The 26,627-nt window shown below is 37.6% G+C and overlaps 1 protein-coding gene and 1 long non-coding RNA gene across 3 annotated transcripts in view; one reads left to right on the top strand and one right to left on the bottom strand.

Annotated features, from left to right (window-relative positions):
- The window catches only part of LOC132431063 (uncharacterized), a 391,882-nt gene that overhangs the window by 27,196 nt on the left and 338,059 nt on the right, over positions 1–26,627 (top strand). The gene's annotated exons all lie outside the window — the stretch shown is intronic.
- STEAP1 (STEAP family member 1) lies at positions 13,071–22,891 on the bottom strand. The gene is made up of 5 exons (XM_060020580.1): positions 22,807–22,891; positions 19,156–19,270; positions 16,268–16,780; positions 15,504–15,668; positions 13,071–13,413 (listed from the first exon to the last, which is right to left on the bottom strand). The coding sequence occupies exons 2-5, from the start codon at positions 19,237–19,239 to the stop codon at positions 13,156–13,158; spliced, it is 1,020 nt and encodes a 339-aa protein (XP_059876563.1). The 5' UTR covers positions 19,240–19,270; positions 22,807–22,891; the 3' UTR covers positions 13,071–13,155.

The following is a 26,627-nucleotide window of genomic DNA, read 5'->3' on the forward strand; positions in this document are numbered from 1 at the left end:
GTGTTTTTCTGTAGCTCCAGGAAATTTTCTTTTATATTTATTTTCACATTTCCATTCCATGCTTCTGAGGACTTACATGAGAGGTATTTCAAATCATCTAGATCTCTTTTCCATGTCCCTTAACTTTTCTTTAACATTTTCCTTTTTTTTTTTTTTTTTTTGTACTGCATTCTGGGAGGAGTCCTCAGTTTAGTCTTTTAGTTCTGGAAGTTGGTCCTTAACTATATCTGTTATGGAATTCAGTTCCTCTACTAATATATTTTTTTTCCTTTTTGAATCCTGAATGTAAAGAGTTGTCTAGGGCCATACCACCCTGAATGTGCCCGATCTTGTCTGAGTGTAAAGAGTTGACTTAATTATAACACCTTACTTCATAGTGCAGTGTTATCATTTGTCCAGGTAAGAATCTTGTTTCACTCATTTATTTTTCTAAACTTCATCCCTGATTTGCATTTTCATTTTCCCCACCACTGTTTCTATTTAGTATATTTGATATGTGTTCTTAAATATGCATGTATTCTTGCATGCCCAAAGGTATTTTGTTGTCTTCTGTGTGTGCTTTTCTCCTATATTATACAATATTGTGCTATGCAGTTTTAAAAAAATTTGGCAGTAATAGTTTTAATTCCTAAGAACTCCAATTGTTCTCTTTTTTTATAGCAGTCATATTTTTGCTCATGAATGTACTATCGTCTCAAATCTCTCCAAATATATGTTATACTTATTTTAAGGTCTTATTCTGTTGTCCCTATTAATTTTCGGTAGGTTTTAGTTCTGTTATTTGAATCAGATGATCCTTCCCAATAGGGTTCATTTTCCTTAAATACTTGGTGATGATTATCTGTTCTTATTGTTGGTAAGTTCTGTTTCCTTGGCCAGATGAGAATCCCTGTTTACTTGTCTTTTAATGCATGTTCCACTTTTGCTGCTAAAGGAAGAGCACAGTGGAATGTGGGCCCAGAGTGCTGGTGTATTAGTTTCCTAGGGTTGCCTTAACAAAATACCCCAAATTAGGTGGCTTTAAACAATAGAAATTTATTCTCTCACAGTTCTAGAGGCTAAAAGTCCAAAATCAAGGTGTTGGCAAGCCCATACAATCTCCAAGCCCTAGGAGAATATCCTTCTTTGCTTCTTCCAGCTTCTGGTAGCCCTAGGCACTGCTTGGCTGTGATAACATAAATCCATGCTCTGCCTTTGTCTTCACATGGTCATCTTCCCTCTGTGTCTATGTGTCTCTTTGTATTCACATGGTGTTTTCCTCTCTCTGTCTCTGTCCTCTTCTTATAAGGACATATAAATCATATTGGATTAAGGGCCCACCATACTTCATTAGAACCTTATCTTAACTAATTATACCTTCAATGACCTATTTCCAAATAAGGTCGTGTTTTGATGTACTAGGGATTAGGACTTCAACATATCTTTTTGAGGGATACAATTTAACCTGTAATGGTGGGTAAGTAGCTTGTTCACTGAGTAAAAGTGGGCTTCCCATCCTTACCTTGCACATTGTCCCTCTCCATTCCCAGAAGCTACTCTGGGAGTCTCTGATTCCAGAACACCCAGTTTAGAGACCTGTACATGACAGTTTACCCTAGTGGCAAATGCTAGAGTCAGGATGCCCTTTTTTTCCTGTCCTCTGCTGTCACTGTGGAAGCCTTGCTTGACTCTGCTTCTCAGGCCCCAGAACTTAAGCCAGGAGCCTTTCCCAAAGCCTTTTAGCTTGGTTTGTAAATGACGTGCAGCCAGCTGCACGGATCTTTGCTCAAAGGGTTACTGGCTAGATCTTCTGACTGGTCCTTTAATGACTCATCCAATGATTTCTCCAGGACTGATTTGGTCTGATGAGCTCAGAGCATAAAACTCATTCAGGATTTTCTTAGGAAATTTTGCTTCCTTTTGCAATAGCTTCTACTGGGATCTTGTGTTGCAGTTTCTCCTACTCATTTCTCTGTAAATCTGTTTTCTCCCCTCCCCCAAATACTATTTGTGTACTGGAAATTCCTCACATTTTCTGGTCCACTGATGCCATGCTTTCCTGTTTTTTTGTTATGGATCCTTCTTTAACCATATCTTTCCTTTAAATGTCAGTGGTATTTAGATGGGAAGGAGATACATGTATGTGTTTACTCTGTCGTAAATATATGGTGTAAGGTATTAGTCTAAACTAGGGATAACTAAACTTTTTCTGCAAAGGACCAGAGAGTAAATATTATAGGCTTTGTAGGCTATAAGATCTCTGTTGCAACTTCTCAACACTGCTGTTTTAGTGCAAAAGCAGCCTAGACAATATGTAAATGACTGGAAGTGGCTGTGTTTCAATAAAACTTGACTTACAAAAATAGGCAGTGGGCCAGGTTTGACCTATCCCTGAAACCAGTGGTTCTCAAACTCATCATGCATCAGAATCTCTAGAAGGACTTGATAAAACATAGATTGCTCTCCTCACCTCCAGTTTCTGACTCAGTAGGTCTGGAGTGGGGGTGGGGTGTCCCAGAATTTGCATTTTTAATAAGCTCCCAGGTGATGCTGATACTACTGGTCTGTGAACACACTTTGAGAAACACAGATCTAAATAACTTCTGTTTCCTAAACACCACCATCTCAACCATTTATTGATAATACAACTGTGTTCCTTGTTCATTTGTTCATTCATTTAACAAATATTTTATTGAGTTTCTCTTAGTGCCAGGCTCTGTTCTAGGTTGTGAGAATATTGTCATAAATAAGACAATGGCTCTGTTCTCGTGTGTGGGGGAACTAGACAACCAGACAAACACAAGTACACCTATAAAAGATATAACATTGGATAGTAATAAGAACTTCATAAATAAAGCCAAGGGAAAGGGGAGAGTGGTACAGGAACAGAACTATTTTAGATAGGATAGTCAGGGGAGATCACTTGGAAGAGATGCCATCTGAATATAGATGTAATGATGTAAAAGAATGAATCTTGAGAAAGGTAGAGCATTCCCAGCAGAAAAAATAGCAAGTATGAAGGCCTTAAGGTAGAAATGAGTTTGTGTTTGAGAAAAAGCAAGGGGACCAGTGTAATTGGAGTGATTTGCGTAAGGTAAAGAGTGGCAAGAGTTAAGTTCAGAAAAGTGGGCACGGTGCAGATGTTTTAGGGATTTGTATCCCATAATAAAGAGTTTGCATTTTATCTTGTGTTATGGGAAGACATTGGAGATTTCTGTGCAGAGGAATGACATGATAACATTTACAGTTTTGAAGCATCACGTTGGGTGGGAAATACTTTGTGGGAGTGGTGGTGGTGGCAGGGGATGAAGATGAAGGTGGGAGCAGAAACCAGTTGGGAGGTTTCAAGAATTCTAGGAGAAGGACTATAGTTTTTTAAACCAAGATGATTTTAATGATGAGACACAGTTGGATGCAGAATATATTCTGATGGTGGAACCAGTAGGATTTGCTAATATATTTGATGTGGAAAGTGAGGTAAAGAGCAGTATTGAAGGTAGCTTTTAAGTGTCTGTTTTGAGAAGCTGGGTGGAGATGGGTAGGAAATTAAGATTTCATTTTTAGAACTTAATGTTTGAGATGCTTTTTAGACATTTAAGTGAAGTTGTCAGGAAAAGAGATGTAATAGTCTGGAGCTCAGATGAAAGGTCAAGGCTAGGGATATTAGTTTAGAACTGATCAACATACTTTTGATGTTTTATATTTAAGGCCATAGACTGAAGGAGGTCACCTGCATTGTGGGTGTAGATAGAGAAGAGAGGGGGTCCACAAGTTAACGCTACTAACATCAAGATGATGGGGAAAGGAAGAGGAGCCAGAAAAGGAAACAGAGAAGGCATGTCAGAGAGTATGGTTTCCCAGAAGCCAAGTAAAGAAAATGTTTCAAGAAAGAAAGTCATCTCAGTTAAATGTTACTGGGTGAGCAAGTAAGATGAGGACTGAGACTTGATCACTTTGTGATCTTTTTTTTTTGTGGTATGCGGGCCTCTCACTGTTGTGGCCTCTCCCGTTGCGGAGCACAGACTCCGGACACGCAGGCTCAGCGGCCATGGCTCACGGGCCTAGCCGCTCCGCGGCATGTGGGATCTTCCTGGACTGGGGCATGAACCCGTGTCCCCTGCATCGGCAGGCGGACTCTCAACCACTGCGCCACCAGGGAAGCCCCACTTTGTGATCTTGACAAGAGAGCCTGCAGTGGAAGAGTGACGGATAAAGCTGTTAAGAATAGAAGAGAAAATGGAAGAAGAGGACACAGAGACACTGACTACAGTCAGCTCTCTCTATGGATTTCTGCTTCTGGCAGTGCTTGCCTAAGTTTTATATACGAATTCTGAGAACAACTAGAAAAGCAAGACTAATTACAAAATCTCTTTACCTGAAGGTATTGGATATCTAACAAAATAGTGAAAAACATTAAGTTTTGGAAGAGGACAGAAACCCAGAAGGGTAAAACCAACAATGAGGTCTACTTTTCCATTAGGAGATTATGAAGATGTAGTTGAGAGGCTGAGAAAGTGAACAACACCTTTAACAGATTCAAGAGACTAACAGGCCAAAATATGTAATCCAGAGTGTGCCAACGGGGAGAACCAAGTAGTCATCTTCCACGAGGCTTTGAGTTGGAATCCCAAGAAGCTAACTCTTGGAATAAGTGTGAATCAGAAGTAGTTCAAGTTTGGCAGGGAGTGAAGCCCAGCTTCAAATAAACTCAGTCCTTAAAACTGAATTAAGGAAACCTCACATTGCTAGTGCCCCTTAAGTACTTGCCAGAAGAAAACATAAATTCTTGAGTAAGATAACATCATTCTAGGCCTCAAATTATTTTACAGTGTCTTAATATACAGTGTTTGACACTCAATAAAATAACCAGTCATATTAGGAGATTAAATGACATGAGTGAAAACAAAGGGAAAAAAAAACAAAGCCCTAACAGTAGAAACAGACTCAAAGGAGCATCAGATAATGGACTTATCTTTAAGATTCTTACTTTGCTCATGGAGATTAAGGTTAGATTAGGAAATCTGCCAGAAAATTGGAAGCTAGAAAAAAAAATTGAAATTTCTAAAGCTGAATTTACCTGAAATTAAAAACTCAGTGGATGGATTTAATAACATTAGACATAGTTGAAGATAGAATTAGTGAACTAGGAGATAGGTAAAAATGATTATAAGAATGATATATAAAGAAAAAAAGGAATGGAAAATACAAAGAAAAGGTTATGAAATAAGAGCATGAAAATGAACAAATGAAGAGTAAATCAAAATGGAGTCAGGAAGCCATGAAGGGAGGGCTCTCATGCACATATCACTCACCCCAGCTTGCAGACCCCAGAAGGAAGAAAGAGATTTCCTTCTGATCCAGCAACAAGCTTCCCACTTCTTGCAGCCAATTAAAAAACAAAAAAAAACAAAACCCGCCACAGCCCTCCCCAGTTTCCTCCTAAAGCATAATAAAAGCTGACCTTCCCTTTGTCTCCTTAGATTTGCTTATGGCTTTTTATAGTTTGCTTGTCCCAAATTGCAATTTCTCTGCTGTTATAGCGTTTGGCTCATTTTAGGTAGTTAAGACCTTGTTATTTCATTTTTAAGGTTGACAGGAAATAGAGTGTGAACATCTAGCATGAACAATTGGAGTCTTGGAAGAAGCAAGGGAGAGAGAAAATGAGACACAAGCAATATTTGAAAAGACAATGGCTGAGAATTTTCCAAGCTTGTTCATGAATATCAAATCACAGATTCAAGAAACACTACAAAATCCAACTAAGATAACTGAAAGGATAAACCACACTTAGCCTAACAATAGCAAAAGGACTGAAAACTAAGCCACAAAGAAAAAAAAAAAAAAAAAAAACTAGCCACAGGAACCTCATGAAGCAAGTTAGAATGAGATTTCTCTTTTTTATCAGAAACAATGGAATTTTCTACAAAGTTTAGAAAGAAAATAACTGCCAAGCTAGATTTCTAAACATCTAAAAAAAATCTGTCAATAATGAAATAAAGACATTTTCAGACCAAAAACTTGTGAAGAAAAGAATTTTTTCCAGCAGACATGAATTATGCACTGAAAGGAACACTAAAGATTTTTTTTTCCAGGTAGTGGAAAAAATGAAACCAGACGGGAACTAGGAGATGCAGAAAAGAATAAAGAGCAACCAAAAGGGTAAATGTGTATAAATCTAAATGACTGTATAATACAGTAGTTATAATTTCTTTTGGGTCTATATATATATAGAATTAAAATACACAACAACAGAGAGAAACAAGTTTCTCACATTGTATTAGGAAAGGTAAAAGTGCCAGTTAATGTTGGGTTTTGCTAAATTGTGTGATCTCTAGAGTAACTTCTAAAAATAGTAAAAAAAAATGTATAACTGTTATAGAGGGGAAAACTGGAATAATGAATATTCTCAATCAGAAAAATGCTATATAATAAAGACATTAAGAACATAGAACTTGGTGAGGAAATAGGTAGCACACAGTAAGATGGTAGAATGAAGTCCAAACATGTCAATAATTACATTAAATATATATGGCCTAAATGCTGTCATTAAAAACAAATATTACCAAACTGAATTTAAAAATGACAACTATATGTTGCTCTCAGAAGACATACCTAAAAATATGGGAAAACAGAAAGGTTGAAAGTAATAGGATGGGAAAATAAATGCTGTGCAAGTACTAATCCAAAGAAAGTTGAATAGATAAATTAATATCAAAGTAAGCAAATATTAAAATTTTGTTTTAAAGTTTTACAGAGAAATGGGTCAAGAACTAAAGGGAGACATTGATTCAAAGTATTTTATTTACTTATTTTTCAATACTGTGTATTAATGGGAATAATACAGCAGAGATGGGTAAATTGATGACATAGGAAGGATGTGTATAAGCTTTTTAAGTAGAAAAGGGGATCAGATTTAATTCTTAAATGGAAGAGTTGGCCTTGGGGACAGGGACAGTGTTGTAATAAGTGGAGGTTAAGGGTACCAGATGCATGTACATTGGTGGATACATTTGCTGGTGAGAAGATGAGACAGTTCTTTTCTGATTATGTCTATTTCCTAACAAAAATTTACTGGTTGAGTGCAGGAGACAAGGTTATTATTGGTTTGAGCAGAGGGAAGGTATAATACAGCAGTTTTAACAAGAGGAAAACCAAATTCACTATGGAAATATACAAAGATTAGACAGTGTAGAGAGTTCGCTTAAATTTTCTATCATAAATTTAATGTGAGGCTAGTCAGTGTGGTAGGCAAGTCCATCTTCTTCAGTGAGGATGTAGAGTAGGTGAAGGGTTTAACCTGTGATGAGGTGAAGTGAGGTAAGACGTAGACACAGTTTCTCTTCATAAATGCTAATCTTCCCAGACTAAAGGAGACCTTCACGGCTCCCTCTGTCCTCTTTTATATGTATTAGGAGTGAGGTGGTGAGTTTCTGTAGCACTGGTTCTGCTGAAACGTACCTCTCAGCAAACTCTGTCCGACCCCACAGCTGGTTGTTCTCTGAAATTAGAATGAGGACTCTTTAGCACTTTTGTTGCCAGCTGTGGGTCTAATTGTCAAATTTGAGAAAATAGGAAAGAACCCACTTTGAACTTCATAGCATTGCTACATCTGTCTGCAGAGACAGAACAAGCAGATACACTTAGACTCTTGTGGGATCCCAGCTCTAGGGTCTGGGAGGACAGATCATTCACTTGATGTGCGGGTTATATCAGCATCCCCCTTCTGCTGTCAATATCTTCCCCTTTACTTAAGAGACTTTGAGTAGGTTTTTGTGCCTTGCAAATAAGCAATCCCTGACAAAAAGATCCATTTCCTCATCTGTATAAATGAGGAAGGGTTTTCAAATCATGTACCATGGAGCTCAAGTTGTCACAGGGGCTTGTGAGCGGGGTGAAGACACAACAAAAAAGAACATCTCCTGGTCCTGTGAGCCCACTTCCACTCTGGCCCCTATTACATGGTGGGCTTTTGTTGGGAATTTCACTCACATAAGTTCTATCTAAAAAAATGAAAATTATTCCTACTCTTCCAGCTCTTACACTGTATAACTAACTCACCGTGTAAATCCATTATTATTTATCTTTTGTGATAGTACAACTTCAACTTACGAGGGAGATCTGAAATCATTTCCCAGGTCATGTGCTGGGGTACGTGCCAGTTGTTATGGCCGGATCATCACAAGCCTCAAGCTTCAATTCCTGGTTCTCTGACTCTCAGAAAACCTTGTCCAGTGAGTCACTCCCTGGTTCAGTCGAGGTGCAGGAGGGGGCATTGTTTCTAAGAAGACCAACAGCTTCCTCATCATTACCATTTTGGCACCTATGCTCCTTTCCCTTTTTCTCTTTCTTCAGTGTTGTTCTAAATACAAACATTTTGCTGAGGAAGCCTCATTTCAGTGGGGTCATGCCTCTGGGTGAGGGATTAGTGAGCTCAGGTGATCTCATCAGTCTCTTCCAGTTGAATAATTTTATAGCTGCATGAACCGACAACTTGTCCTTGGCACAGTTCAAAGGGGTATCCACTAATAATTCTGGGAATGTCACATACTCACTGGCAATAACTGTGAGGCCTCCTTGACCAGCTGAAGTAATGGAATTAGCTGAGAAGAAGAAGGTAGTGGACTTTAGCCTCAGGTCATGTGTAATGGTCACAAGTCAGTGATTTATTAATTTATTCAAGCATAGGATTATTTTCAACAAATAAGAGATCAAATAATTTATTACCTCTTCAAAGGGGCTCTTGAAGACATCTGGAAAAACTGGCATAAAAAAGGAGAACCTAACATTAAATCCAAACTGGAAATTTTCTAACACTTTTACCTTGAAGACCAGTTTTAGAAAAAGCAGCTATTATATCTTGTTCATGTTCTTGGAAAAAAATTCTAGCATTAATGTTACCAATTCAAATTACATATTTTTGTTATTAATTCAAATGTTTAAGTTTAGAGATCCCATGCTCATTAGGCCATAATTTCTTACAGGCTTCCTTTGAAGTCTATGGTCTGAAAATCAGATCAGAATCACAAATTTCTTTTTTATTGTCTTAAAACAACATTAAATGTGACTCATTATTAAAATAATAAAAGACATCATTTTCATAGTTTTATTTTTTTAACTGAAGATTATAAGATCCCTATAGAGCAATGCTTAAAGAAAATAAACCCCAGCAGCCTTCATTTTGAGCAGAAAGGAAGCTCTGTTTGAGTAAGGAAGGCACTGGTCTCCTGGCCAGCAGTTTTCTAGGTGTTCTTTGTGCTCCAGGGAGACCCTGTGTGACTGTTCTCCATGACTGTGTTAAATAAACACCTTATCAAAGGAGCAGAGAAATACCTTCCTTTTTCTTTTCACTGCCACAAACTATATGTGTTTCATAATTATATTTGTGTATGCTGAAACAAAAAAACCCACACGGCATTCCTTAACAACTGTGTTTTGTAAACAGCATACAATGCACAGAATGCTCATTCTGTTTTTGCTATGGTTAAAAATCTGCTTCTCCTGTAGAATTCCCTATCCTTTTTAATGGCATCATTCTCTAAGTCATTCAGGCTAATAGAATTCTAAAAGTCCTATCCTAAGCCTTTCTTCTTCTCACTTCTCATGGCCTATTGGTCATGAGTTCCTGGAAATTCAATCTTCCTACCATGTTTCATTAGCTCTCCTCTTTTATCCATCCCCCCTCTGCAACAACCTCTGTTTGGGAACTTAGTGCCTCTGTCCTGGGATACTGCTGTTGTCTACTTAGATATTCTTCCAGCCTTCCAACTTGCCTTCACCCTTTGTACCACTGCTCCCACGGCCCCTGACCCCTATCAAATCTATCTCCTGGATAGTCTATAGATAAATCTTTCTCAATTGTAAATATGATCATGTTAAGCTCCCATTTAAAGTTTTTCAGTGACTTCCCTATTCCCTAGAGAACAAAGTCCAAATTTAGTTTCATGTCATACAATGAACTTGTTGATCTGTCTGGCCTGTGTCCCTACCTAATCTGGTATTTCCTTCATCTGCTCTATTCCTGAATGTTAGTCCTTCCAATATATTCCATCCCATCATTTTACACCTCCATGCTTCTCACTATGCTACCTATCTTCCCATTCTAGCTGAAGGACACCTGCTTATACTTTAATCCCCAGCTCAAATAGTTCTTTTTTGGATCAACCTCACAGCTTCCTGACTTTGCCCTTCTAAACAGAGCTGGTCATTCCCTCTTTAGTGATACCAGTAAGCTAGAATTCATTGCTGTACTAAAATTTGTCTTCCCTATGAGACTGTGAGTAGGAACTAGGTCATTTCTATCTTGATATATCCTCTGTCTAGCACTGGGCCTGGTATATGGGAGGTGCTTTATACATTTTCATTGAGTAACAGGAAATCTAAGCTTGTACTAGAATATAATATTTATTCTTTTTAAGACAAATTTTATAGTTTTCTTCTGCTCATAACAATATTACCCAACAATTGTTAAAAATTCAGAAAAGATACAAAGAGTGAATGGTCTAGTTTGCAACAGCCCCTGAGTACAAATTGAATCTAGATGTTTTTGTGCTTTACTTCTAAGGCCCTTGTAGACTCCCTTTCTCCTATCACTGGGAATTCTGTGTTTCAGAATAGGTCTGTTGTCACTTATTACCATGGCTAACAGAGACAGGACTTCAGTGACCAAGCCAGAACTCAGATGTTGTCTCTACATTGACGTGCCACTTCAGGTTGGAACCCCGTTCCCAAGCTGCAGCCTCAATGATATCTTAGTGCCAGGAAGGTTGAAAGTCGAGTTCTCCCTCTTAGAACTGGAGATGCTAACATTTTGCCATCTTGCCATGCAGTTGGGAATGCAGGTACTTGACTGCTGCATAGCAGAGCTGGTTGACTATGGTATGACATGTGTCAAGCTTAGTTAAGTGCTTCCATAGTTACATCTCCTTGCTGAATCTGATTTGCAATTCTAGAACCCCAGGGCTTCGGACCAGCAGGAACCCAGCCACACAGCAGGAGGTGAGCGAGTGAAGCTTCATCTGCCGCTCCCCATCACTCCCCATCACTCGCGTTACTGCCTGAACCATCCCCACCCCCAACTGGTCCATGGAAAAATTGTCTTCCATGAAAACGGTCCCTGGTGCCAAAAAGATTGGGGACCGCTGGTTTACTCTATTTCCAGTTGTGTACCCTAAACACTATCTGCAGACATGTATCTATACATCTGAATCCCAATAGTGTATAAAATTCAAATTTATGCTCCAGAAGGCTCCTTAGCCCCCGTGTAATAATGAATAATCATCCTTTGTAATAGAACAAAAAGTAAAAAAACTGAACTCCCCTCAGTGAATGTTCTAATTGTTTTTCCTAATTTGTACCATTAGTATTAGCTCTATTATCTTTAATCATAATAAATAATTTATCTGTATAAAAGACAAGGTTTGCGTTAGTTTTGCTAATTATGGAAGACCTCTGAAGTATAGTTGGTTGGGTTAGCAAGCCCTGATAGTTGATGTATAGTTTGCTCTCTGATGACCTGGTTCATGGTATGCTTTGGCCAAGGTATTAAGGTAAGTTCAACCAAGTTGTACATAACTCAGATGTAGAAAACTGAATTTACCTTTTCTCCTGGAAAACCTGAGTTTTATTTTGCCTGGATGTGTATCTGATCTTATTCTATTGCTTTACTTGTGTAGTCATAAGCCATGTGTTTTTTGAGATGGGTGTTCCATTATGGGAAAATGAAAGTTCTTTAACAACAGTCATAAACATTGGATATACTAGTGTGGTAGATTCAGATAATAACTTTAAAAAATATTGAAGTATAGTTGATTTACAGTGTTGTATTAATTACTGCTGTACAGCAAAGTTATTCAGTTATATATATATATAATTTTTTTAATATATATTCTTTTCCATTACGGTTTATCATAGGGTATTTTTTTTTTAATGGGAGTTTTTTTTTTAAACATATCTTGGCTATGACCCCTTTGTAGCAATATTCTCTCCCACCCTGTAGCTTGCATTTTCACTCTCTTAATGGTATCTTTTGACAACTGTTTATTTAGTTCAATTTATCAAACTTTTCCTTAAAATCATAGGGTATTGAATATAGTTCTCTGTTCTATACAGTAGGACCTTTTAATTTGTCCATTCTATATAAAAAAGCTTACATCTGCTAACCCCAACCTCCCACTTCATCCCTCCCCCAACCCCATCCCCCTTGGCAATTAGTAGTCTGTTCTCTATGTCTGTGATTCTGTTTCTGTTTCCTAGATAGTTCATTTGTGTCATATTTTAGATTCCACATATAAGTGATATCATATGGTGTTTGTCTTCCTCTTTTTGACTTACTTCACTTAGTATGATAATCTCTAGTTGCACCCATGTTGCTGTAAATGGCATTATTTTGTTCTTTTTTATGGCTGAGTAGTATCCCATTGTATATATGTACCACATCTTCTTTATCCATTCATCTCTCGATGGACATTTAGTTTGTTTCCATGTCTTGGCCATTGTAAATAGTGCTGCAATGAACACTGGGGTGCATGTATCTTTTTGAATTATAGTTTTGTCCAAATATATGCCCAGGAATAGGATTGCTGGATCATATGGCAATTCTATTTTTAGTTTTCTGAGGAACCTCCATACTGTTTTCCACAGTGGCTGCACCAACTTATATTCCCACCAACAGTGTGGGAGGGTTCCCTTTTCTCCACACCCTCTCCAGCATTTGTTATTTGTAGACTTTTTAATGATGCCCATTCTGACTGGTGTGAGGTGGTACCTCATTGTAGTTTTGATTTGCATTTCTCTAATAATTAGCAATGTTGAGCATTTTTTCATGTGCCTATTGGCCATCAGATAATATCTTTTTTTCATGGTTCGTGATAACTTTTAAGGAGTGGCAAGGACTGGTATTTCAAGGCCTTTTATTATTTATAATGCTATGTAGTCTGACAAATGAGATATGATTATTTTTTATGCTCAGCTTTACTAAACATAGAGAATGTGATAAAGGTTATTTAACTTCTCGCTTTGAAACACATCTGCAAGGAAATACACATATTTCAAACATCACCCATAAACAAAGAGATAGGTTAAGATCCTCAACTGGTCATTTTATTAAACAAATACAAATTTGAAGTGTTTATGATAAAATATATCAATATTGGACAAAAATGTGTGTAAACAGCAATTCTACAACTGGGAAGACATCTTAGTTTTGTTAATGTTGGTGACATCCTCCCAACCGTGTCTAATCTTCAGTATCTTCTTTCTCAAGCATGGCAGGAGTAGTATGGCTTTGCATATCAGGACAACAGTTGGAAGGAAAACAGCTATCATAAAATTTGGAGGTGTATACCATACAAATTGTTTTATATCTACCCATTTATTCCAGGCAAAAACCAATGCATGTATTGTGCCCAGCAGAAGGGAAACAATTCCTAGTTTGCTCTGCAAAAGAAAAAAGAATTGTCTTGGTGAGATTGGTTCATTTAGAGTTTATTCCATCCTATATCATCTAGATCTGTTTTGTTGCTTGGAAATTCTTCCATTCATCTCCATTTGTTTTCCTATTACGTTTCTCGACAATGTCCACTCATATTTCCACTCTTTTTACATGTGGGTAATGCCTTTGTCTCCAGGCTATCTAAGTTGAGAAAATTCACAACCATTCTCCTTTTGGTCTCAGAAAATCGATAACATTGCCTTCCCTTTCTCCATACCTTGTTCTTCTCTCTTATGACATTTATTTTATGATGCTTTGTCTCTTGTGCATTTGCCTTAATTCTGCTTATCAAGAGACACCTAAAATCAGAGACTCTGTCTGACTCATCACAGGATCCCTGCAGAATCAACACAATGCTGTGCACATTTCAGGTGCTCAATAAATATTGGTGGGTTGACTGAAGATCAGTGCAAAAATCAACTTGATATTAGTGATCTTTATCAATTACAAAGGCAACTAAAGTGATTGTGATTTTGGTATATTAATACTAAAGTGAATGAGCTTGGTCTTTGTTAAAAAAAATCAAACATTTTGATAAAGTGGAAAAATACCAACAATTATTTCAATGTTTGAACGAAACATAGAGATATGGAGATGTGAAGAAAAATATCAGCTTGCATTGGGACACTTGGCACCATCCAGATAAAGTTACTTAAAAAGAATTGTTCACCTATGTAGTTTTACGGAATTCTGGCAATAGCTCTTCTAGATATCTTCTGACTTCTATTCACTTTACAGGAAATGTTCACTAGACTGTCAGAATGAATCCAACTCACAATTATTCAGCAGTAAGCCCCAATGAATACAACCAAATAGCTAAGTTTATATTTTCAGATATAAATCTCCAAGGTAAATCATAAAGTAGCCAGTACTTAGATTGTAAATGAAAAGCTGCTAGGTTATTAATTGAAAAATATATGTAATTAGTTGAAGATTAATTTACCAAATGTGTATTGTATACATCTTATGGGCTAGGTATTGTACACAGAGTGGAATGGGTTGGGTTGTCAAGATGCAGCGCTTGAATTTGTAATTAAACCTGTAAAGTGATGCACAGCATATGTGTGACAGGCAGAGCAATGTAAGAAGAGAGTTATTTAATGAGGAACAGACAACTCCAATGGCTATCAAGCTAAACCTACAAAATCAGCAAATATTGCACCTGGAAAATGTGGCACCATCTCTAAACCACATTCAAATAATTCAGATGGAGACATTCTTTCCAGCTTAATCAGATGTCCTGATAAGGTGTCTGTTGGAGTACATGCGTGGATGTGTACAAAAGATAGTGAGGATTAACTGACTTTGTGGGAATTTCCAAAGATGTCTACCCATAAAAGTTAAAGCTATGCATATAATTTAAAAAATCTTGGCAGCGCTTAGGACTGAATTAAGTTTAGTCCTTTGAATCTGGTCAGACATGGATCCCATTGTTCTTTCTAGGGTGTAATCTACCACTAGGAAGTTAACCTCAGTAAATCTGAGGCAGTTTTGAATTCCAGGAATATTGAGTAACTTCAAGTGAATAAGCTACATAAAATGTAACTTGGAAAAAGAAGCTTTTAAAATTAGATATTACAATACCTTTGGTAGATAAAACTCCATATTTCAAGGAGGAGAGTACAAAGCTGTGTAACTTAAAAGGCATGAATAAAATCAGAGGATAGGCCAAATTTTTTTGTTTACTTTTGGAGAACTAAGAAAACAATATTGAATTTCTAAAATATCACATTTGTTGTTATTAGATAGACAGCTTTGTTCAAAGCTTGTCCAACAAGCTTCAAATGTTAGAAATAATATTTTTCTTTGAGTAATGCCTCTTATATATGTCTAGAAAACACCTCTCCTGTTTATCAGCAAGAGGGAAAAATGATAGGAGAGCACATTTTTAATTGGAACAAGTGTGAGATCTTTGCTATTGGAAAACCATCTATTTTTTTTTATGGGGTAAAGTCAATATACTTGAGGATATTATAAGCTTAAAAAGAAGATTTACCTCTCTGAGGGACCAGAGTTTTTTTTATATATAATTTACCTGAATATAGTGAAATTCTCTCCATGTCAAAGAGTCGCTCACAGATGGAATAGATGTCACAGCCAACAGAGCCAGTATTGCAAGTGTCACAATTCCTAGAGACACATAAATTTCCATTCTCCAAACGTCATGCTCGATCCAGGCATCTTCTTTATTTTGTTGGACCTAAGAGAGGGTGAAAAGAGGAAGGAAAAAATGCAAACAACACTTGTTTCCAGTATAAGAACCTCCTTCTACGCTCCCTCTACTATGGAGGACCTGATGACTAGGGGCCTCCACAAATTTCTGACTTTATTTTTGCATTTCTCTAAGAGAAATGACATAGGAGCTATTGATCTTTTTCCTTGAACACAAAATTTATATAATCTGTTTTATTAATTTATATAATAGTTATTTGTTGGTTAGAATTGTCATATGTGTGTATATATGGTAAATAAGCAGAAAATAGGAACAATTAGCATAAAAAAGAAATCTTCTGAGGGTGGTAGAAGATTGAAATGTGGCTCGGTCCATGAACAAAATACTTGTTTATGTTGTTAAAGTTGTAGTTTACTATTTTCAGCTTAGAAAACTTTCCTCAAAGTAGAATTATACAACCAAGCCCCAGTGAAGAGTTATAATAAAAAATTTTAAAAAGCAGATTACTTTCTCAACACAGGGTTTCAACAGAGGTTTGGGGTACTGATATTAAAATAAGAAACAGTAAATTTGTTAGGAGACTTAGACTTTTTAGTTTAGTGATATTGTCAGTAATGTCATCCTACCTGTTGATATGCCCAGTTTAGCAACTTGTATCTGTAGGATCGTCTCATTGGATAGGATAAGCTGTAAACTGCATGCAGTACAGCAAAAAAGAAACTGAGAAGACCAAATTGCTTTCTTGTTACCATCCACCTATCCAACCAATGTGGAAATTTCTTATACTTGGTTCCATTATGAAGCTGTACAACTGCTGCTATCACACCTGGCAAATAAACCAGTGCCAAGAGGGTGATGGAAACCATTGGCAAGACTTTGTTGATGACCAGGATTGGAATTTTATAAAAATACTGTTGATGGGAAGTTACAAAAGGGTGAATTATTTCCCTCAGAAGAGTGTAAAGAAAAGTCAGAGATGATACGATAGCAGCGACTTTAATTGGTAAACGCCACTTTGGAAAGAGTTCCTGTTCGTGCTGAAGCTCTGGGGGGCAATCAAATTCATCACAATGGGTTGTTTGGTGCAAGTGCAAAAGCACAGGTCCTTTCGGTGCACTGGTCTCTCTTGAATCCTTATTCTACAAAGGAAAGAAAATGAACATCTTAAAATTGAACAAAACAATGGGATGTCTCTCAAACTAACTACTTACTGCTCATTGTACTTATCAGTAAAAAGGGACATTTTGCACCTTGCTTTTGGATACTGGTTAGTGGAAGGTGGCATAGACTATGTGGCAATGATCAAAGGTATACTTAGTTATCCTACCTTACTGGAGGTTCTCCATAATTTCTGTTACTCATTTTTCTTTAAGTCAAAAGAAATACATGCTTCAGATACCTCCACTAGAGCTCAGACCATTGTGTTTCTATCTTGAAAGTGTAAAAGAATGAAATAATGCAACTGGGAAACAAAAACTGAAAAACTTTAAAAAAAAATCCAGCAATCGTTGGTAAAAATAATAACACTTGTAAGTAGTCATAGTTGTATTTGTTTTATAATTTCTTTTGGTTACTGGACAACCCTCTGCAAACTCCATTCATTCAAGTACAAAGGAACAGGAATAATATAGTCATCACTATTAGATAAAAATATGTAATTTCCATCTTGTAATCTTTTTTTAAATTAATGTTTATTGGAGTATAGTTGATTTACAATGTTGTGTTAGTTTCTGCTGTACAGCAAAGTGAATCAGTTATACATATATGTATATCCACTATTTTTTAGATTCTTTTCCCATATAGGTCATTACATTACAGAGTATTGAGTAGAGTTCCCTGTGCTATACAGTAGTTTCTTATTAGTTATCTATCTTATATATAGTAGTATGTATATGACAATCCCAATCTCCCAATTTATCCCTCCCCCCATCATGTAGTCTCATATTCATAAAATATCTCATTTGTATAAGTACTAATAGATGAATAGTCTATTAAAATGGTACAAAGGCTATATAAGTAGTTAAATCCCACAGGGATGATTTATTTCCTGAGAAAGTTATATTTCTTTACCCAGTTGCATTTCTAGGTAGTCAACAATTCAAAAGAAGTTTGCACTGAATATTACATCACTTCCCCAACTGACTGATATACCAGCAAATTAAAAAAAAAAAAACCCTCAAAATAAGAACTTATAGCAGAGTGTTTCATATTGTGTTACTTTATGAATAAATTCACTTTCTCACCTAATATGTTATTCCTAATTTCTTATAGCTCTAGATGTAGACCCATAACATTTTAATGCTCAGAATGATGTTAGTGATTATCTTGTTCATTTCCTCATTTTATGCAGAGTGACTTTAATTCGCATAGTTCTCTATAATTTTTAGTGTTTAAAAATGACCTCTTGGGCTTCCCTGGTGGCGCAAGTGGTTGAGAGTACGCCTGCCGATGCAGGGGACACAGGTTCGTGCCCCAGTCTGGGAAGATCCCACATGCCGCGGACCGGCTGGGCCCGTGAGCCATGGCCGCTGAGCCTGCGCGTCTGGAGCCTGTGCTCCGCAATGGGAGAGGCCACAACAGTGAGAGGCCCGCGTACCACAAAAAAAAAAAAAAGAAAAAAAAAAAAAATGACCTCTTGCCATTTGACTTTTACTTTCATTAACAAATCACTATTACATCCAATGCTTTTTCCAGTTACTCCATTTAGAAGGGAGTTGAGCATTATACAGCTTCTGCCACCTCTGCATGTTAAAACAATCAATGGATATCAATTTTCTGGTTATGGGTGAAGAATCATGGAACAGCAAGTAAGACTTGAAAAATGAAAATGATTTTATTTTATGCACACTTATTTTAGACAGTATGTACTTGTACTACCTTATTTTTCCTATTAAGATAATTAAGATAAAATAAATACTTTCTGTTAAAACTGTAGTTGAGATCAGTTAGAAAGGTAAAAAGAGTTTGGAAGCAAAATTTTCCACCACTTGTTCAGTTAAATAATTTAGTAAGAAACATTTAATCTTGATGTGGGGCAAAAGTGTGACAAATGATTCTTATTCCAAAGTTGAATTTATTTAGTTAAACAGTGAATCATCAATTAACTTGATGATCTCTTGGTAAACTACCATGGAGCCTATGAAAAAAACAGTTTACAAAACTACTGTTATATGGGCATTGATGACTTTTTCAAAAAACTTAGACCCACAGAATGTTAGAAAGAGTTGGAAGGGCTTTGGAGATGATCTGGTCCAACTCTCTCACTTTATAGGTAAACCAAGACCCAGGATTTTCAGTAACTTACTCAAGGTTATTCAGCTAAGTCCATGACAGTCAAGGTACAACTCCTCTCATAGCCCACACTGCCCTTTAGCCATCACAGTATCAGTGCCAGGAATCAGAGTAAAGATATCAGCAGACTAGGGTGAAAATCACTTTTATAACACTAGGAGATATAGAACAGCATTTGAATTATTTATAGATTTTAATTAATTAATTAATATTATTATTTTACCAAATAACCATCTTCTTCTCGATTTCTCCTGGACTTCATTTTCCAAAGTTCTTCTTGGTTTGTGATGTCTTGTCTGCTCTCCATTAATTCTATAAAATAGTATGGCCTCAGCCACCTGTGCAAATAAAAATAATTATCTTCTTCACATCTATGCTATTTATGATATTAATGTTTGATAGGGCAATATGAAAAATTTACTCATATAAGGGCTAGAGTGGCAGATAAAGTGCAATTTAAAATATAGACTGATTGACTCATTTAACCTCACATTATAATCTATAAGAATTCAAACAAGGGCCCTTGTGTCAATAGTGTTTTTCTTTGTCCAACTATCAGTGCAATGAATGACCCAGGTGTCTATATGGAATTCAAAGGGTCAGATGTTGCCTTTTATTTTAGGAGACTTTAACTCCAGGTGCTCATTCGGAGGAAAGTCAACTCCCCTCAAAGGTAAATAGAATTAGGAATGTAGTTTTTTGAGAATAACAATGTTGTCAGTGGAGGTTGGAGTTTGCTGATATAAGATTATATTTCAGGAAGTTGTGTTTAATAGACTTTTGGGGTTGACACTGGAATCTGAAATAATGGTGAAATGATTTTATGGGGAAATGTACTCTGAGTTTCAGAAAATGAACAGAATAGACACTCTCGGTAAGGTGAATGCTGATAGCAGCACAAAGGACTGAAAGGTTGTATTTTAGGAGTGCCATTTTCCCATCGGAGTCACAGCCTGGTTTTTGTTGATAAGACAAGCGTTGCTAGCATATTTAAATATGCTAGCATATTAACCCTGTGGAAATTATTTTGTCACACTTCCTGCCCGATAAAAGAATCTTTTCCTTAACACTGTCCACAGATCCTCATTTGGGCTTGGTGTAACATTTTTTAGGAAAGGGAAACATATGATGTCACAACATTATTCACTGTTTTATTAGTTCTAAATTTATCTCCAGAGGAATACATTGCCAATTTATTCTTTATGAAATCCAGTAAGAAAACAGATTAGATATATAACCATTTGATTGACAGAAACATTCCAAGTGTTTCTGAATTTTAGACCATCTGTAATACTTTATTAAGTGGAAAGTTGTTTCTAGCAGTTTAAAACACTTAAAACATTCTCCAACTTTTAAAGGTTTGATCTTCACAGAGAATAAAGAGGAGTCATCTTTACATAATGCCAACATGTGCCTTTGTTGAAGTGCTCTAAGAACATTTTCCATACGTTACTTATTTCAAAATTTCACAATATTCATGCTGAGAATATTTTTTTTTGGTCCGCCCACATTCTTTCCCCACTATTTTATGATCTAAAACATTTCCTCCATCCAGAGAAATGCCCTCCTTTGGCCACAGAAGTGGGCATATGACTCAGTCTTGACTAATGACAGTTCTCTATTCTGCTCATCACACTGATTGGCTTAGGGATGGCATACAACTCTAGTCGAACCAATTAGAGTCCTTCTCTGATGTTTATATTTGGAAATGAAAGATAAAGAGAAGATGTCTTTAATATTCTGTTATATTGGGATGATAGAAGCCTACCGTGCTTTCTTCTACACGCTGTAAGGAGGAAGATGTCTTCAAAAGGATAGAAGAAAGCCAACACACAGAAGCCTAAGCAAGAAATGGGGAAAGACACAGAAGAGTCCTGGCATATTTAAATATTTAGAGTTTCTGAGACCAGATCCTGAATTTTTCAGTTACACAAGCCAATACAATCCCTATTTTGCTTAAGTTAGTTTGAGTAAGGTGTATATCACTGGCATTTGAAAGAGTTCTGAGTAAAGCCTATGCCAATCTTCAAGTATCTATGAACTCTAATCTATGACAGACATTGAGGAGGAAAAAGAGAAATGAGATTTCGTGTCTGCTCTGGAGGGGTTTTACAGTCTATCTGCTTAAGAAGTATTATTCCAAATCATTTGGTGATTTAACCAACATTATTAATATAGTAATTTGGGGGTGTGAATATGACTAGGAATACAAGTTTTACTTACTGTAATCAAATACAAGAAATAATTCACCATGCTTGGGAGATGTGTTAACTGTGAGTTTCAGGATGGCAGAGATGTTAACATACAAATCTACACTTTTTCAATATTAAGTCATTAACTATACTGTGAACAACCAGGTAGGCAGTGGGAATATAAAGTTAAATGACATGGAGACTCTGCTTTCAAAAAGCTTAAAGTCTAGGAGAGAAGGCAGACATTTCAAGAACTGACTGCATGGTAGTGCAATGCATAGGAAAGGAAGACAAAGTTTCATGGACAGATGGTGGCGTGGGAAGGGTGAGGGCTCTCTTCAGGACCTGGTCCTGGAGCATCCAGCAAGTTGGTAGTATTTGCTGATTGAGGGCCACTTTGCACAGAATCTGGGTGAAAAGCCAGAGTGGCCCTGGAGAGGTATCCAACCATTCGTCCGCATGGTAGGGAGACCACACTGAAGAGCAAAGCCAAGGAAAAACCCCGGGCAGTTAGGGAGCTTGTTGACTGTGTCACCCACAGTCCACCTTGTACCCTGAAGCCAAGAAAATAAAATATCAGTCAAATAAAATATGTTGGTTTCCCTCAGACATTAACCAAATGTATAATTTAAATTCTACAATAAAATCTTTTCATCAACAAAAACAACAGGAAACAGCACAGTATTCAGATGTTAGGAACGCCAGAATTTGATCCAAAGTTCTCTTTCGTCTCCATTAAAAAGCAAAGCCTATTTCTGATGTGACTGTTCCATTTTGCTGTACCAGGACCTGACGTTCCTGCTAAATATTGACACAGTCCAACTGACTTATGTTTATGTTGAAGAATTTGGAATATGAAGACACTCAATGACCGGGATACATGGTCAGTTGCATTGCATTTCCAAATCTTCTATACTTCTAACTGCAAACTTACTTTACCACATTTAACTATGAGAAGGGGAGATGTTTTTCTTCACTGGGCTGTGTTGTTAGGCCTTGCTTCCTTCGTGTGCTAAACGAATGACATTTTATTCAATAAGGATTTTTTTTTTTTTTTACAAAAAGAACAGAGTCAGGAATTTGCAAGTGTTCGTAAATTTTATGTCTACAAACTCCTTCCAGTGGATTTCACACCTGACACATATAAAGCCTTGATTGAATATTTGGAGGAAACCTGAATCCTAACTGAGATCCTGAAAGAGTCGGACTAATGTTCCAAGGACTTAAAATGAAAACTCTCTGTTACTAGGAAACTTGAAGACGAGTTGCACGGTTTTAAGTAGTACGTACCAATCATTCATCAATACTATGCAAACTTGTGGCGATTTTGCCAAGTTGGAAAACTTGCCATCAGAACCCAACCTAAGGACAAACTTAATAACTCATCATATCCCCTGAGTCCCCAGAGAAAAGGCTTTCCTGTGAGTTCCCGGCTCCCAGCCCCTGGACCAGCCACAATGGAGCGGTGTGCTCCGCGGAGAGCTCGCTGGAAGGCAGCGTGTCCCAGAGCAGCGCGCAAGGGGCAAACTGAGCTGCCCTCGCCCCGAAGCGCCACTGCTTCAGTCCTGGGAGGGCTCGCAACCCCCTACACTCCTCCCGATACTGGGAGCCGGTGCCCGGCCTCGCAGGGACACCGAGCGGCAGGGAACAAGCAGCGAGCCAGAACGATTCAAGGGACTCACCCGTCTCTCGGCGCGATCTGACGGTAAGTCGCGGCCGCAGCACCGGCCCGGAGGTGCCCAACCCCGCTCGGCGCCCGAACCTCCAGAGCGCGAGCCTGCTCTGCCTGGGCAGACTCCGCCTCCTTGTCAATTGTCCGTCCGGCGCCACCTGCCGGTGCCGGGCGTCCGCAGGGCTCCTGCTTGGCTGGACAGTCCTGGGAAGGTCCCAGAGCCGAACCTAGGATTTCCCTACGTAGCCATCCGGCCGCTCCCGGTTTTCTTTCAAAGAGCCCTGTCCTCTGTCTGAGGTCTGCTCTGCACCCTCTCGATCCTCTCGATATTCTCCTCTCCTCTCCTCTCCTCCTTTTCCCTCCCTGCCTCCCTCCCTTCCGTCCTTCTTGTCGCCTACTTTAATCTCCCAACTAATGAACATTCGTGCAATTCCTTAGAGCAGTGGTTCTCAAACTCTAACATGTATTTCCTGTAGGGCTCATTAAAACACCGATCTGTCGTGTCCACCCTCCCCCCCCAAAGCCCCACTCCTCCACCTCGCCCACGTTTCCTGTTTAGTAGATCCGGGATGGGGCCTGAGATTCTGCATTTTCTAACAGTTCCTAGGTGATACTGAAGCACTCTCAGATCACACTGTGAGAGCTTAGCTAACCCATTTTAGAGCTTTAGCGCTTAGCGAGCTCATTTTAGAGCTTTAGAGCGTAGCTAACTCATTTTAAACTTCACAGCAGCTCTTTGAAGTGGCTGTAATTTACAATTTCCAAATCCGAATCTGAATCTCTGAATCTCTTTTGCCCCCTAAATTGTCGAAATCTTGTATCTTAAACCGCACAAACCCTGTCCCCTAGCTGAATAAGTCCTTAAACCCGACGTGCACTCCTTCCCTTCCCCACCTCTGATATTAAAGCCGCCTTCCCATACCCTAACCCCATCAAGCACTACAAACCTAAAGTTGAGTTACTGTCACTATTTAAAAGTTTAAGGTTGCTTTTAAAATATGAGGGGTATGGAGAAAGAGCGAATGTGAGCGAGGGATTTACTCCTCTGAGTTGGAACCAGCCTCAGGGTAGAGCGTCTGAGACCTGAATTGCAACGTCTGAGGATTTGGTGTATAACATCCCCAGAACTAATCTGATTAGGAAAAGTAAAGGAAAATAAACTCTCAACTGCATTTTCCTTGATTATCTTTTATTCATAGCTAGGGCCCCTAGGACTGTTCATATTTTAATATGTAATTTTCTGTAGTCATTGACTGTCCACAGGGTAATGTTAAAACCCCTTGAAGATTAATTTACCATGGACTGATGTCTTGCGGTAGAAATAGAATCCTACACTTTTTATTTCTAGCAAAACTAGAAAATAATCATTTTTAAAAGTTTTAGAAAAAAAATCTCTGTTTATAGAACAGATTATGAAAATTAGGACAAATTGCTAAATGTGTCTAAGCATTGTTGAATTTTAAAAATGATGATAGGTTTTAAATCATCAAATGAAACAATATGATTTTATTTTTTAAAATTTGATAGAACAAAGGTCATTCACTTTTTTATAATTTATTTTGCATGTGATGAGGGCAAGGAAGTTAATATTATATTAATATAAGTTGGCTAACTGTAGCAAGCTTCACTTAAAACTGCTTTTCCTGTTTAATTAAAACATTTGGACTCAAGCCCCAAATACTTCTGCTTTATAATTAGACCAATAATTTTATTTCCACACTTCTCCCGGAAGTTTTTTTGTTCAGTGTTTTAGTGAGGTGAATAAATATAGTATGTTTCAAAGGAAAATGATTGAAAATGTGAGGTTATTTACTAATTAGTTTGTAGAGTTTATAAAGGCAACAGAACATTGGATTAAAAAACCATAGTATTAAAGAACTTTGATTGAGTTATCAGGAGTTAGTATTGCAGACCAAATTTCTGCAATTTTTGCATATATGTGATCTGTGATTTGGGTATGAGATGAAGGAAAAGATTTTTTTTTTTTGAGAAATTCAAAGCCAAAGCATCTGAAAATGCTCTGAGTCAGCCTCTATAGCACATACTTTATAAAACCAGTATGGCTTGTGGAAAACAACGCTATGCTATTGCAAATGTCGAAAAGCAGATTGCTAGTTTCGGTATGACTTGCGAGAACTAGAGGATTTTAAAATAGGAATTCAACTGTGAGTTACTAACCAATTTGGATCATTCAGAATATTTTGTAATAAACTTAAACTCTAGCAAGAAAGCATATTAACAAAACAGTTCTTCAATCTTATTTAGGGTCAAATACTAAACTAGTGATTTCACAGTAACATATCATGGGGAAAATATAATTTAGAATCCATGAGTACTTTTACTTGACCAAAAAGCAACCTAATCTTAGAATTTGATGGGACTGCCATTTAAGAGGTAAATGGAGTATAGTGGTGAGAGAGAGAAAAAATGATCACACTGTTAAAGTTAATCAAAATGATCACTAGACAGTACATTGTGCACGGATGACAGGAACTGTATTTAGTTTTTCTCCTTCGGAAATCAAACTGACTCCTAAGGGCACAGTAATTCAAACAATGTTCAACGGTATTTCCAAGTCTACCTCTTACTGTATAACAATGGTCAGACTTATTTTAAGAGGAGGCAAAATTTACCTAAAGTTCATGGGGAAATATTTTGTCCAAATGATTGTTTTAGCGCAGACATGGTAAAGCTCTACTGGCCTAATTTTGTGATTCTACTAGTCTCATATGATAAATTCTCTTCACTAGTTCAAAATCTTCTGGTAGACTAATGCTTAGAGTATGTGGTCAGTTAGCCCCCAATGTCTGTGGGTGAAAGTGGTTGGGGGCAGAAAGAATCCACCCCCAGGACTGGAGGTTTTTAAAAAATTCTTCCATGTATTTCCCCCCAGCTCAAGCCCTTTATTGCTTATTCACCAGCACAGTTAACAATCAACATCTGTTCTAGGTGGATTCTAAGAATTGGTGGTTTATTTCAAGGCTCACAGATCCATTTCTGCCCAAATACTGCTTAACTATGATGCTCAAAATTCTGTGACAGAATATATCCTATTGTCTTTAAATCTGTTGTAATCTATGAAAAGGTACCTGCAAATGGCATCACATTAAGCCTTACCAGTTATTTACATCCTACTATCATCGAATATTTCAGTACTTTTTTGAAAGTATGTTCTGACAGAGAGAGTGAAATATAAGGGTGTTGAAGATGGATACTGGAAGGCTGTGAAGGGGTTATACCTTAGGGAAAAACAGAAGCATTGGAGCCAAGAGAACAGATTTCACCACCTTCACAGTATTACTTAACTAGGCAGTTTCTCCTTTCCCCACATCTCCATATCAAACGATACATATTGGTGAAAAAAAGTATCTTCTTTAAACCACTCTATCTTGGTCTCCTTTGTTATAGTAGCTTAGCCCATACCCGAGCTTGTTTGATATTATATTACAGGACTTTTCAGAATTAGCCTGTATTGGAGATTTTTATATGTGTTTCTTTTACCCTCATTAAACTGTGAGCTTTAAGAGAGCAGAGACCTTGCCGTTTTTACCTTTGTATCTCTTGTAATTTAGAGATTGGTGGAACAGACTTGTATATGTTTGTGGAATGTGATTTTACCCCTGGAAATAATATGATGGAAAAGAATTTTTTTTTCCTTTATCCATTCAACCACTGATGGACACATAGCCATTCATCTATGTTTGCTATTTTTTTTTTTTTTTTTTTTGCGGTACGCGGGCCTCTCACTGTTGTGGCCTCTCCCGTTGTGGAGCCCAGGCTCCGGCCATGGCTCACGGGCCCAGCCGCTCTGCGGCATGTGGGATCTTCCTG

Source organism: Delphinus delphis, chromosome 9 (genome assembly GCF_949987515.2).
Source record: "Delphinus delphis chromosome 9, mDelDel1.2, whole genome shotgun sequence".
NCBI classification, from domain to species: domain Eukaryota; kingdom Metazoa; phylum Chordata; class Mammalia; order Artiodactyla; family Delphinidae; genus Delphinus; species Delphinus delphis.

Bases quoted from the DNA above. Each gene is read 5' to 3' on its own strand.
- STEAP1 (XM_060020580.1), bottom strand. From the start codon at position 19,239: ATGGAGAGCAGACAAGACATCACAAACCAAGAAGAACTTTGGAAAATG. The intron at 16,781-19,155 runs GTAAAATAATAA...TTTCCTTTGTAG, and splicing joins GAGAAGAAGATGGTTATTTG to AATAAGGATTCAAGAGAGAC. The intron at 15,669-16,267 runs GTAGGATGACAT...ACCCTCTCTTAG, and splicing joins TAAACTGGGCATATCAACAG to GTCCAACAAAATAAAGAAGA.